The sequence below is a fragment of the Mauremys reevesii genome, linkage group 1, assembly GCF_016161935.1.
Source record: "Mauremys reevesii isolate NIE-2019 linkage group 1, ASM1616193v1, whole genome shotgun sequence".
NCBI lineage: Eukaryota > Metazoa > Chordata > Testudines > Geoemydidae > Mauremys > Mauremys reevesii.
The window spans coordinates 169,300,679-169,315,570 of record NC_052623.1 but is presented as its reverse complement, the minus strand read 5'-3'; the positions used below and the strand labels follow the sequence as shown (position 1 = coordinate 169,315,570).

General features: G+C 41.0%; 1 protein-coding gene across 1 annotated transcript in view; it reads right to left on the bottom strand.

Annotated features, from left to right (window-relative positions):
* The window catches only part of URB1 (URB1 ribosome biogenesis homolog), a 76,941-nt gene that overhangs the window by 35,136 nt on the left and 26,913 nt on the right, over positions 1–14,892 (bottom strand). The window contains 7 exon segments of the mRNA XM_039538964.1: positions 1,406–2,261; positions 4,637–4,816; positions 5,381–5,605; positions 7,024–7,220; positions 9,052–9,222; positions 11,829–11,967; positions 12,269–12,385. Coding sequence (XP_039394898.1) covers positions 1,406–2,261; positions 4,637–4,816; positions 5,381–5,605; positions 7,024–7,220; positions 9,052–9,222; positions 11,829–11,967; positions 12,269–12,385 — 1,885 coding nt within the window.

Sequence of the window (14,892 nt, the reverse complement as noted above, 5' to 3'; positions counted from 1 at the left end):
CATAGGCTGTCCATTTCAAATTCAATTTTAAGGAGGTTTATTTTTAAAAACAAAAATGCATATAACTTATTAAAAATTTCTTTTTAAAAGTCCTTGATTTTTATCCACCCTGCTCATGACACTAATCCGAGATTACTTTATAGCATTCTACTATGCCATTCAGTACAATATTTCCACGCATTCCTGTAAGATAAGAGCAATGAAAGGTCTTTCCTCTCTGCCTCCTTCTTGTCACCTTGAAGAAACAGGGAGTGAGCTCTGGGTCATCTGATTAGAATACCACAGGGGTCTCCAACGCAGTGCCCATGGCCGCCATGGCACCCACCGGGAAATCCATGCATGCCCGCCTACTGGCCGCCGGACAAGCAGCCGCCGAAATGCTGCCAAGAAGTGGCAACGTCAAGAAGTCCTACCGCCAAAATCCCTCCGAATTTCAGCGGCGATGCCTCTTGACATTGCTGCTTCATGGCGGCATTTCGGCAGCTGCTTGTCTGGCAGCCACGGTCCTCGGCAGCTAGTCATCAGCACCCGCCCCACGGAAAAGGTTGGGGACCACTGGAATACCATGTCTATGATGCCTCTTGTGTCCAGCCAGGGGGAGGCCTGCTCCTGCTTATCAGTACTTTAGTTACTCTTCATGAGATTAAGCAGAACAAGAAGTGCACCGATCAAATCTTTGGATTCAGTGAGAGCCACAGCGGTGCTCCAAAGAGCCACATGCAACTCTCGAGCCACGAGGGCTAAGTATCACTAAGCTAATGGGCCAATAAAACTTACTTTGTAATTTTCTATCAATACACCTTTGGAGCCATCGTAATTCAGCAAATTCTACATGTTTTCAAACACTTAAAATTGTATTTACATGACCGGCAACAATACTCACAGCATTTGCTGCAGATAGCACTTTTTATTTCCTAAGTGCTGAACAATCAGTTAATACCCAACCTGGAAGGAAAGTTATCTGCATTTAAAAAAAATGGCAATGGAAAGAGGCCTGATGACTTGACTTCAGTGCCTTGTGCCTTGCCCTGGATATGTCAGTGATGGTCACATGATAAGCACCCATGAATCAGACAAGACTAGACAGAAAAGAGTGATTTTTGTAACTGGTTAATAAAGTGGGGAATCCTAGCTTTCCAGTGGATAACAAGTATTGATTTTAGCACTAAAGATTCACAAGATAATGGACTTCTAAAATGTCATTGGTCCTCAAGTCTAACCGTACCTTTTGGGGGGCTAGTCCAGCACTGAATGTAGCAAGTCCCTGACCGTAGGCCAGTGAAATGTTCATTCTTCCCAATGCAACCAGTGACAGACACGTCATTTTATCTGAACACTGGTGAGAACAGTTAAAAATCCCCAGATAATATTTACATCATTAATATTGATCAGTTGTTGGTTTTACCTTTTGATGGCCGTGTAAAGTCATACTGCTCTCTACTCTGCAAATATACATTGATGAGCGGGAGAAAGATGTCCATATTTTTCCTTAGGTACTTTCCAATTGTACAATTCAGACACCACAGCTCAAACTGCAGCAGATGAGTCCTACAATGCCGGATCAGCAAAGCCACAATGGCAAGGGAAGTTTCAGTCATGTGGTTAAGGCAGTAAACGTGTACATCTACACCAACCGCGTGGGCAAAGAGGGGCTCTCGAGAAAGAGCCTGCAGGAAGACTTTTTCCAGATCCTCACTCTTCGATGTTGATAGCAGAGTCCCCATCCCTTTAATGTGCTCTGTTGATAACAGCAGCTCTCCTTGAATGGTCTGTCTTTGGTAGCTTTCTGTGAGGAGCTGCACCAGTGTCTTCCCATAAAAGCTTAAATGTTTCTCTTTTTTAGGGGAATTTTCAGATTTTGGAGTGGTCAGGCTTGCCGCAGGAAGCTGGAGCATGGTTAGCGTGACTTCTTTTAACTGAGCCGCATCCATATAAACATGTAACTGCTGCAGAGCCTCCAGCTGCTGGGACTTTCTGGGAGATACCTTGTTCTTTTCTTTTCTTCCAGCACGTAACTCTTCCAGGACGCTTTCAGTGATGGCTTCAAAATACTTAGACAGCATGTCTATGTGCTTCATATTTTGCAACATTGGAGCACTCATCTTCAGTAACTGAAGGATGCCATTATTTACATGAGCTGACAAAAGCTTCACCGTGACAGGGTTCAAGTTGTGTTGGGGAAGAGAATGTTGCTCTAAAGCCAAGAACCAGGTCTCCAATGTAGGATGTTTGAAGATCAACATGAGCATATCTTCTAGCATCTGCAACGTACATAGTCATGAAGAGATCACAAAAAAGATAACAATTTAAAATAATTTATCTGCTTCTACCTATAGTGCATGCTTACTGAAACCTAAAAACCTGTAGTTTTGGACATTAAATTGCCTAGTACTGGTAAAAAGAATTAATGAAATACAGGTACATACAATAAAGTTTATGGTATGGTTTAAAAAAAAAAAAAAGCCTTTGCTCTGTGGTTAAAAAAAAAAAAGATTCTAAACATTAAACAACATCTCCAAGTTATTCATATCAATTTCTATTCTGCTGCTTCTGGGATAAAGCCAAATACTTAATTTGTTCATTCAAACAAGCATGACTGAATCTTTCAAAGTCTGTGGCAAAATTTTACACAGACATTAGAATGGCTTAGTCTTAAGTCAGAGTATCATGTGAGGGAGAAGACACCACTTTAACCTATCACAGAATGTAACTTTGTACATTTCCATAAGTTTTACTATGTTCCCAGGGGAGGTATCACAGGTTTCATCAACTAAATACATGATATTCTAATCTTCTCGAGTCCAGGAATCAGACTCAAGAAGGGGGGTGATAGCTCAGTGGTGTGAGCATTGGTCTGCTAAACCCAGGGTTGAGAGTTCAATCCTTGAGAGGGCCACTCAGGGATCTGGGGCAAAATCAGTACTTGGTCCTGCTAGTGAAGGCAGGGGGCTGGACTCGATGACCCTTCAGGGTCCCTTCCAGTTCTAGGAGATAGACATCTCTCCATTATTATTATATAAAACGAACTTTATGGGGAAAATTCACCCCTCCCTCCACAAAACGTGGGCAACAAAGCTTTGTGCCAGGGTCTAAAAGGAATGGAGAAATAGCATTCACTCTCCCGATACGCAAGTGAGATGAATATCTGCAGTGCAGCCATTTCCACAGCCACTATTCTAGCCTGTGGGTTAGAATAGTAGAGGCTGCTGCCCTGCCACACACCTGTATAGTAGTTCAGAGCAGTGGCTCTCAACCTTTCCAGACTACTGTACCCCTTTCAGGAGTCTGATCAGTCTTGCGTACCCCCAGGTTTCACCTCACTAAAAAACTACTTGCTTACAAAATCAGACATAAAAATACAAAAGTGTCACAGCCCACTATTACTGAAAAATAGCTCACTTTCTCATTTTTACCATATAATTATAAAATAAACCAACTGGAATATAAATATTGTACTTACATTTCAGTGTATATAGAGCATATAAATAAGTCATTGTCTGAATAAAATTTTAGTGTCTACTGACTTCGCTAATGCTTTTTATCTAGCCTGTTGTAAAAGTAGGCAAATATCTAGATGAGTTGATGTACCCCCGAAAGAACTCTGCGTACCTCTGGCTGAGAGCCACCGGTTTAGGCACACTGGATGCATGTTCTCATAGATCCATTGGTCCCTCTCCCAGACCTCCTTCAATGGCACACCTCTGCATTGACCTATCTGTGTCTGATGCAAGGACCCCTCTGTGGAACACTATGTCTGAAGCCCACTATCTGTGCGGCGACAACCCACCTGCGTCCCACCCATCACCCGACACAAAGCTACAGTAGTGCTTCCACTTAGTGTGCAGATCTTGCACAGGCCTTCAACAAGTGATTGCATGTTTCACTATTAGACAGGCATCACCTTTAATCCTAATTAAATACCTTAACACAAATAAATACTAGAAAGAAACAAATCCTCACATTCCACATCAGACTGTAGCATTCACTGAAGCCCCCTTTCTTTCTTCAGCCTCTATCACACTGTGTGTATCAGTAAGAATACAGGTCATCTCCATGCTCTATGCTAAAAGTTTATTTCAACTACCAATGACAATTAGTTAATACAGTTTGCGCCCAAGAGCCATTTGTCTGTTTTGCCTCAGTAAACAGTTCTCCAAAGCTGATGAAAGACTTCCTAGAGTCCAATTTAATTGTGCTGACTAATATGACAGCATTCATTATGAGTGTACCGAAGGGTTTATACCTAAGCTTGGAAGGATCAGATTTTTATCGGTAATTGCTGCTAAAAGTTGATTTCACCACACACAGAAACCGACCAAAAAAATATATTTCCATTGATAGGCCAAGTAAAAAAAGTGCAGCTTGAGAACTTCAGAGTCTGATTTGATGATATTTACTTTGTGTACTTTGGCATGTGATGTTGACAATTTGTATTTTAAGGGTTATAAAGCTTTAATTTTTTTAATCTCAATGTCTATTGTTATTAAATAATTCTTGTATGGCCCTCCCCCTCCATAATTTTGCACACTTGTGAAAATTTAAATCAATACCAATTAAAAAAAATGATTAAAAATAAACATTGATATTATTTGTTAATAAATAAATAAAAATTGAATTCTGCCAAGCCTATTTATACCTTGTCATTTGCAGACTCCACTGTGGCCACAGACTCTAAATCCATAAAGAGATCCGATTCAGTTTGGGCCCCTTCTTGTTTCTGCTTGTTGCACAACTTCATCTGATCACATCGGCACAGCAAGCTGCTCAGCAGGTCCATGTAGAGACTGAGAAGGCGAGGACCAGAACTTTTACTGAGCTGTGAAAGTAACACACTAGAGGATGAGGAGAAAAGTGGAGGAGGCTGGAAAGAAAACTATGCAAGAACAGGATTAAATTAATATCTTCTTAGATTGTAAGCTCTTTAGGAAAGGGACCATATGCAATGGCTCCCACAATAGGAGCCTGATCCTGATCAAAGCTTCTGGGAGGCTAACACAATATTCATGTATTTTAAGGGCAGAAGAAATCATCAGATCATCTAGTCTGCTTCCAACATAACTCAGGTCAAAGAATTTAATCACAACTAAAGCATATCCTCCAGACAGGCATCTAGTCTTGATATAAAGACAACAAGAGATGGAAAGAAAGCTGCAATTCATTTGCAGTATACACGACACACACATTCATAAAGAATCCTATTGTAAAGGCAGCCAGTCTCAATAACAAAGGATATAATTGCTACAATCTAGGCCAGATTCCTGAGCTGCTCCCTAACTTCAGTGGGGGCTGTGCACCTGGAGAGGCTACACAACCAAAGTGCATTTGCACCACTTCAGTGTGCTGTACTTAGAACCCAGCGTTAAGATAACGTATTCCTTACACTGCCGAAGTTCTCCACTGTGGTTTTTAGATACAGCAGCACGTGCTTGACTGCTAGCAAAAGCTGCTGAAGTTGGAGCTGGGATGCTGCCTCTCTCAGCTTTGCTTGGACACCATCTTCCAGCAGGACAGCGCCACCTCTCTCAAAGGCAATCTTCAGCATGGAGGGGAACGAAGAATCTGGTGGCAGGATGGGCTCCCTGCTTATGCATTCAGTTTGTTTCAACTGCTGAAAACCAAAGTAATGAGGAGAGGGGAAAAAAAAAAAAGACACGTGTATGTCAATCTCTTAGGGCCAAACTGTGCTCTGACCTAGGCTAGGGCAATTCCCATTGAAATAAGGCATGTGACCGAGCACAGAACCATTTCTCAGGGCCCAACCCTGCAACCACAATGCACAGTGCAATACTGCTGTATTGTTATCAGTGCGTACAGATCAATGCTGGCCGAAGTGCCCCTCATACGCTCGCTGGCTGGCTGAGGGAGCAATGCTGCAGCTTCTATCATGGATGGCCTGTGTGCTCCTAACCCGCTCCCATCTAGCCCTGCACAACCTCAATCACTGCCGCACCAGCCTCTCCTGTTGGGAGGAGATGGGGAGCACCCACAACCATTCTTCTCCTTGCCCTTGTGGAGATGCTCCTCATCCACCTGCCTCCCCATTTCGGGAAGGGACACTCGTGCCTACTACTGCCTGCTCTGAAAGGAATCTGAAATAATTAAACTTAATTACAAATTAGAGTTATAAACATTACTTATTCACACCAGTATGACACCTGCAATAGTTATAACTAACACAGAACAAATAAATAACAAACCCATTTAAAAAGCAAAACGCAAAAAAAATGTTTTTAGCAGGATCTGAACTTGCAGCAGCCTCGCACTCCTGGCGGGCACCACAGGGCTGCCTGCGATTGCAAGCACTCCCTTCACAGGGTCTTGGCTGATCTGCTCACTCCATGATAGGAGCTGCGGCGATGCTCTCACTGCGGAAGAAGGATTGCCCAATGGTTAGGGCACTAGCCTTGGACTCTGGAGACCGGCTTTACATCCTTGCTCCACCAAAGACTTCCTTTGTGACCTTTGGCAACTCCCTTAGTTTTCTGTGCCTCAGCTCCCCATCTGTAAAATGGACAGTTCCCTTCCTTCCAGGGCCTTGTGAGGATAAATACATTAAAGATTGTGACATGCTCAGATACTACTGCAGTGAGGGCCACATAAGTACCACAGATACATAATAAGATGGCTACCGTCAAGGTATTACAGCCATTTCCTTACTTTTTTTGAAACTCAGGCCACTGGTGCATGTAAGTAACTTTCCTGAAACTTGCTAAACATGATTCTGCATATAAATCATTGTTGCAACTTGATAAGAAGTTGTGGCTAACGTTAAAGTAATTAAGGATTCAATTAACATTTCGACCTTGCACCAGCTAAAAAGTATTTGCACCTCATTTAAAAGTCTCCAATACCCTTCAATCCAGCAAAGGTTCTGCAACACATTAGAAAACGAGGATGCCTAAACTCAGGTTTGGAAGATAAAAGCCTAGATGTACTGCACAGTGGAAATGAAAGCCTTCTACAATCTACTGGTCTTTTAGCAACCCTAAAGCTAGCAATCAAATGATTTTATGCATCCCTTACCAAGGTTTCCTTAGCTTGCTGTGGTATCCAGAGACTATAGTATTGGTTAAACTGGTAGAGATGAGGATATTGAGATGCATTCAGTGACTGGAGTTCTTTATCGAAGAGCTGAAACATCAGACAGAGGGCCAGGGGATCTCTCTGACTATGCAGGAGATCAGTAAAAACAGCAACAAGATACTCCACTATACTTCCTCCTACAAAAGCAAACAGGTTTGAGACAGAGGTTCTCTCACTGGTAAGAATCTGAGAAAATACAGTAACTCTAGCCACAATTCCATTCTCACCCACCTAACGTGAGCAGTATTCAGATAGCAATCACTTTGAGACTACAGCGTGGGATTTTCATAAGTGCCTAAGGAGCACAAATCCCACTGAATGTCAAATGGATTTATGCTCCTAATTTCTTGAGGTGCTAGTGAAAATCCTACACACTGTAGTTCTTAGTAAGGCAAATGGTGCCAGATTACACTCGGACTTGCTACTGGGTTCAACCCCCAACCTGGTACAAAACTAAGTGCTTTTCGCAGTGTTATATTATACCTGTATTCTGGCTGGTCATAGGCCCCAGCACAGCTGCACATAGAAGCAGGCATAATCTGCATGCAGGAGTGCAGATCAGAGGGGAAGCTGTGTATAAATATGTAGATCTTGGCCGTTAGTCACTCTGGATACTCAACAGTTCACCATGTGCAGGACCTGGAGAATGCCAGCTTTGTGGGTGGGGCACGGGGAGAGAATCCTGATCTGTGCATAACAATTATACCAATAACTACCCATCGTGGCTATCTGTTTTCTCACATATATAGCTGGGTCAGTCAGAATTTACACCTAAAACTTCTAACTCGCTGAAGTTGTATACAAACAAAAACACTTCTACCTTAAGTCTAGCATTTAACCACATTTTGCCAAGTTCTGTCCTAAAGTTACTAAATTCAGGTCTGAGCAGAGTTTAGCTCATTTTGTCATTTATGCTCCCAATGCACCAAAAGAGATAACGTTGTCATGCAAGGATTAATATGGAAGTTTTCTTTTTAAAAAAAAGTTAATTTCCTCCCCCATGGGTCCAATTCTCCAGTCCTAACTAACTGGTTTCAATGGGAGAATTTCCCACTATTTGTTATACCAAACACAATCCTTTAAAACCATTCAGCTCTATTTCACTTAAGAACGTCCTTTTTCCAGTCACGGCTATTGTAACATAGTCGTCACTAAGCATCATCAGCGTGCTTTTAGAATGTGAACTTGCAGAATTCCTCCCCCAAATGAAATGTGTGTGTCGGGAGCAGAGGAGAGGTTTGGTTTTCTACATTTTCCATAAGGCCACAAATTATTGTGAGCAATACTGCTTCCTACATGGCCACACTGCATAAGAGGACAGGAACTCCAGGAAGTTCCTTTGGGTGACTTTTGTACATGTTCCTACCTCAGGAGCAAGTGAGGAAGGCATGCATTCCTCTCTCACAAAAGAAACAGGGAGTAAAGGTTTATGCTGCAAGAATCTTGGGAGCTTCTCAAGCCAGGGCTATCTATGCTGAGGCACTTTGCCTCTGCCCTGGTCCCCAGCCCCTTGTCAGCAGAATTGTGCTTACAGGGGCTCCCTTCTCTGGCCACTACTGTGGGTTCCACAGCATCGGAGGATAGGTGGGCTCTTTAATTCTGATATGACCTATGTAGCTTTCCCACAAGAGTTCCACAGAGTTGGTGGTGGGACTAATGTTGTGAAGAGCAATCATCACCCTGATACTGCCCTCTTGGCTCAGGTTCTGAACTCCATGCATCTTCCTTGGGGTCAGAAGAGGGTAGAGGCACATTGTACGCTTTAATGCTTCTCTGAGCTAGGACCCCTTGGATCTGTGTTTTCTCCACTTGTAGAAGCAGAGGGTACAATAGGGCTCACTGATTTTCATACACAAAGCCAGAGTAACCACTGTATGAAAATGAAAGAATATTCCCCCCCTCTCCCCTCCACATACAGCATGAATCTTTTTAGCCACTCCCAGGGACATATATAAACACAGTAAGTACCCATTTCATTTTCAGTCTGAAGCAACAACTTATTCCTGGCTTCTAACGCTGCAGGGACAACAGCACTGAATGGAAAGGTGTGTAGAATCATGTCTTCATTTAAACTGAATCCAATTTCTTCATCTAGGCCTTCGCTGCCCTCCACAAGGACATCAACCATATCCAGGACATCTAGTTACCAATGAAAAAATGTCAGGGTTCTGAGTTCAAGCAGACACTACTTTTAGGATGCAAGTACACAGGAAATAAGAGGAGATTTAAAGGCGTGGGTAATTGAGGAGAAAATAAAGGGCACATCCAATGTTAGTGCTGTAGGCAAGTGAAAGGGAACAATTTAATACAGGTTTGGCGGTACAACCACCCAGGGACAATAAGATGTCTCTTTGAATATATATTAACGGTACAAATCAGACAAAGGGTGAAAGACAGGTCTATCCTAATGATGGTAAAATAGATGGCACTCATAGCATGTTTACACTGTGGGTGGCTTTCAAAGCTGATGCCCCATTAAGAGAAGTATGGAGAAAGGGGAAATAGCACCAGCTGCAGTGGATGAAGGCATCGCACCAAAACATCTGCAGTCAGAGCACCTCTGGAGGAGACAGGTGAGCACTTACAGGGGAGACAGCTGCCAGGGTGGATAAAAATCAATGATTTAAAAAAAACCACAACAGATTTTTTTGATAGGTTTTTTCCTCAAAAAGCATTTATCTAAAGATAGTTTTCATTAAGATACATTATAGTGCAAAGATATCTCATCATGGAATAGGGATTATAAATTCTAATTCTATAGTATGAAACAATATATTCATGTAATGTTTAAGAAAAGTTTTGTAAATGAGTTCCAACAGTTCATGGATTAGGGACCCAATTTTATGGGGTTCCAGCAGCTTCTGTATAGATTATTTAGGTTAATCTTTCTATCGACCCAATGTGACTCAGTGCTCAGTCTAGAAGATATCAACAGAGATGCTTAGTTTTGCAGTTCTCAAACTGTGAATGTGTCTCTCCAGAGATAACATGCTTGTTAATAGCAAAAATGTTTTAAAATAAATAAATAATATATAGAGGTGAGAAATAACAGACCTCAACCCTATTGTCCATCTCCAAATTTGTGTACACAGAGTCAATCCCTTCTCTCTCTCTCTAAAAGTGCAAAGTTTCAAAAATTTCAATTAATAGAAGATTTTTGAGGGCGGAATAGATCTGGACAAGGAGATAAATGGAGAAGGGAGGTAAAAGCAGTAGAAATAAAAGTGAAACTGTTTGAGCAGCATATTCCAGAAGTCTTGAGGTCTTTCTGAGATATATGTTTGCTGATGATGTTTCAAAGGAAGTCACACCAGTGAACTGGTGGAAGTCACTTAAGCACTTGGATTCAGAGACTGTTGAAGTGATAATCTCACTTTTAACAGCAGTAGCTTCTTCTGCCAGTGTAGAAAGAATATTTTCTTCCTTTGGACTAATTTATTCCAAATTGAGAAATCATTTGGGTCCTGAAAAACCAGGAGGGTGAAGATGACTGAGTTAACTGCAGAAGGCAATATTTTAAGTTTCTCATGTTGACCTGGCTGATACAGTCGATTTAATTTTTTTAAGAAAATATTTCATTTAACTATTTTAGTTAAAACATTTAACAAAAATCTGATTTAAAAAAAACCACTTGAATCTTCACCTAAATTAAAAAATTCATATGCTTGTTTTGTTAAAATATTATATGTTTGCTGTTGAAGAAAAAAATCCAGAATACATAACGTTGTTGTTTTAGTTAAATAAAACAATTTAAATGTCTGTCTGGTGATGTTCTCCTCCTAATACAGCATGGCAAGAAAATCCTCCAAATATTAATGATTAACCTGTTGAACTGGAGATAGTTCACCTCCCAATGACTTCATAAATATTTGCTTCAATTACTTTTGGTAAATGAAATAACCAAACCATTATTCATTTTCTAATATAGCTGTAAAACTAATCTGAAAAGTTTTCAAAATAAATCACTTAAAAAACCTATAGTGTGTATCTTCTAAAAATTAAACCTACATCTATCTCTGAGTTGTGAAGAATATGTATTAAGGTTATAACAACCAACAAGCAGGCACTTTTATGTAGAAATCCATGATAAAATTGAGTCTTCCTGACTAGTGATTTAAATCAAATCTTCCCTGGTAGCTGCTACACTCTTTAAAAAAAAAAAAAAAAAAGGGGGGGGGGTGCCATCTGCTTTCTCCTGAGGCCTGAATTCCCTAAGTGGAACTAACACTCCCATGTCTGTATGCTCGCTAGCCAAATCCTGGTCCCTGAAGTCAATAAGAATTTTGACACTGCAGTCAATGGGGCCAGGATCTGGCCTAAAGAGCACAAGCAGCAAGATTCCAGCTGCCCCCTGTGTCTGAACACAAGAAGTGGGACGGGCTCTGGTATGATCCTTGCCCCTTGCTCATATATGCAGGGGGAGCTGGCCCTGTGGTTTAAAAGGAAGCATGACTGCAATGGATTTGACTTGGATTAAAAACTGGTGCTGTGGGACACTGAAAGCAGATCAAAAGTAAGATTTTACTTGCACTTTTAAAACTGCAAAGCTGTGTCACAGATTACCTTCTGGTGCGAGGATACATCCTGGTCATTTAATGTTTACTTACAGAGCTGAATACAATTAAAAGGCCTAATCCTGTAGTTCCTTACTCAGGCAAGATTTCAATGGGCATCAGTAGCAGGTTTGCTTGATTAAGGACTGCAAAATTAGATGGAGCAGACATCACTTTGGGATCATCACATACCATCAATGTGAGAGATGGGTATGCTAACACTATCCACATCTTGTTTAAATAAGTTGACTTGGAGCATACTGGCTTCCTGGACAAGGTCTGCAGCTTTATCTGTGTATGGATAGGGGTTTGTCACCAACTTCATTAAAATCTGCGAACCAAGATAAAAGTCAGTCATAGACCCACGAACATAATCTTAGCCTCTTTTCTCCTCATATCAGCAGTGCTCCAATAACAATATATCCTATGGGGAGTCAATTCCCCCCAACCCTTTTCATTCACCCCTTCACCAAGGACAACAGATATGAGTTCTGTGTAAAGGATTTAGTCACTGCCTTTCTCAGAATTCATTCACAATCCTTTGAAAAGATTTTCCTCAATAACAGCGAAGTAATTAGCTTCCCATTAATGCTATTCTTGTCATTGTTCAAATTAGTTAGATAAACAATTACCCTCTCCAAAAACTGAATCACGGCTTCCTTTTTGTCTTCTATTGTATTATCCAAGTGTTCCAGCCACAGTACAAGTTCCTTCCACGTGTACTCAAATACTCCACTGTCATGCAAAACCTAGCCAAAAAAGGAGCAGGTGAGAGAAAATAAAGTGTATATTTATAGCTTTTTGTACAGCAGCTTTCATTTTTATTTCTTTTACTAAAGACAGAATAGCAGCAAATTGCTGAACACCAACATTGTTCCCCTCTCTAACTTCTGACAAAAGGGACCTGATTCTTACATATACCAAGGTTGCTTTAGACCACCCTAGTTCCACAAAAGGGCCCCAAAGTGGATGTAAATATTATTTACTGCCGCTTTACATTGCCAAAGCTGTGTAAAGTGGCCTTGATGTAAATGAGAAACAGGCCCCATGTCTGCCCCCTTTGCTGAAAGCAGCCATCTTCTCCTCCAAAACTTTTCCCAACACACATTTTTTTTTCTGCCTGGCTTTATACAGCTCTCAGATACAACTCTAATTTGTTCTTAGTCTTGCACTTATTTTCTGGGATCCATGCATTTTAAGCCCCGATCCTGCAAACAGCTACACGCGCAATTAATATTATGCAGTTGAACAACATGAAGCTACTCATATATGTAAAGTTATTCATAAGGGCAACTGTTTGCAGGACTAAAGTGTTTGTAACATCGGGGAAGCAGGGACCTGGCTAAACTACAGCCTGATTGCGATCTCACACCAGTATAAATCAAAAGTAATTTAGGCCTGGTATAAACACAGTTTTTGTACTGATTAAACTATTTCAGTTATGGGGGGGGGGGGGGGGGGTAAACCAAAATGATTAAATCAGTAAAACCCCAATGGGGACATAGTTTTACCATTGAAAAGGTGCCTTATACCAGTATAGGTTATTCCCAGAAATTATGGGTAACAAGCTATAGGGACGCTATGGTGATCAGTTGCAAGCCCATATAGTGAAAGCAGTACAAAAACTGTGCAGACAAGTTCTAACTCCACTGAAGTCAAAAAGGTTAAACCAGAGTTAAGTGAAATCAAAATCAGACCTTTCATGTTTAAAACAGCAGCACAGGTAATCATGTAATAAATAAACTAACTGAAGTTACTGAAAGAGAGAGGACACTATTATACCAAAACTCAAATAACAAGCTTCTATATAGTTTTATGAGCTTTGTCTTTTGCAAAACATATATTGAAAACAGTTCTCTTTCAGGGCTCAGTTTGTTCAGCTTTCACTCTGTGTGCTACACTGGCAGATACAAAAATAGCATCTCTGATTACACGAATCTGACATGACAATTCATCAAAAAAAATGATTCACTCTTAAATAATTAACTACTTCTGGCAGATTCTCAAAAAAGAACAGTACTTTCAGTCCTCATGAAGAGAGTCAGGAACAGAATGCAAAATTTGAAAACATACCTGTTACATAATTTATATTCCATTATGTTGAAAAATAAAGCAAAAAAGGACATTAATGTCTTTTTTTTTTTAAGTTAAGAATTTTGAAAAGCCCATTGGAACTGATACAATTGTCCAGACCTCACTGCTTGTGTGTCCTTTTCAAAGAAAATAGAACCAACTGAAAGGAGAAAATGAATCAGGCAGCCCAAATCTCTGCTCATCAATCAAATATACCACAAAAAAAACCCCACGCTATTGCTTTTAAATGTAAATATGTTTAAGCACCAGAGGCTCACACAAAAGGAGCTTACCCACCACCATTAAGGACTGCACATTTTCGAACCAGGCTTTTCCTATGCAGCTGCCAAGAGTAACTGTAACAGAAATTCTACTGGGTCCAAATTCCAGCTCTGATCCTGAACCCCATAACATCTGTGGGAGTTCTGTCATTGTCTTTGCTGGAAGCAGGTTCACTGCAGGTTTAAGCCTCTACAACATTTTGTACTGAATCCCAATGGCCCCAGATGTGGTGTTACCATGCAAGCATTAAAATCCAGAGGCTGCTGAACTCAGTGTGAAGACCCTCCCTAGCTCCAACAGGCTTTGGATTGTAGCTTAAGTGCTTAGAAATCCATCTGTGATCTGGCACCTTGCTTTGCTGACAGTGGCAGCCAATGCTAGTGCCATGAGCAGGAGGAGCACACTGGTGGGTAACAGACTCATGTGCATCTCAGTGGCTGACATGAACTATACAACAGAACTCCTTATGTGATTGCTCTGATAAAAGCAGCTGTTTCCAGCTTTCAAAATGCAATCTGTGATAAAACCTGATAACAGTAATCACATGCCAGATTTAACTTTTAAAATCCATATCATTTTGGTTTGTGAATGATGTTACAACTGGGTACCCAGGGATAAGCTCCTGGACCTGTGCAGAAGTCACTAGTGCTATGCAGTCACAACGATCCACCTGCATGGACCTGATTGCAGAATCAGGGTCTAGGAACACCTAGGCCAGATTTTTTTTAACTTAGGCTCCTAAATCCATATTGAGGCATCTAACTAGAAGTGACCTGATTTTCAGAGGCACCAAACTCCTACAACTGCCATTGGGACTTCAATGGGATTTGTGGGCATTCAGCACTTCTGAAAATCAGGCATCTTCTATTTAGGTGCCAAAATGGAGATTTTTTTAATTTGT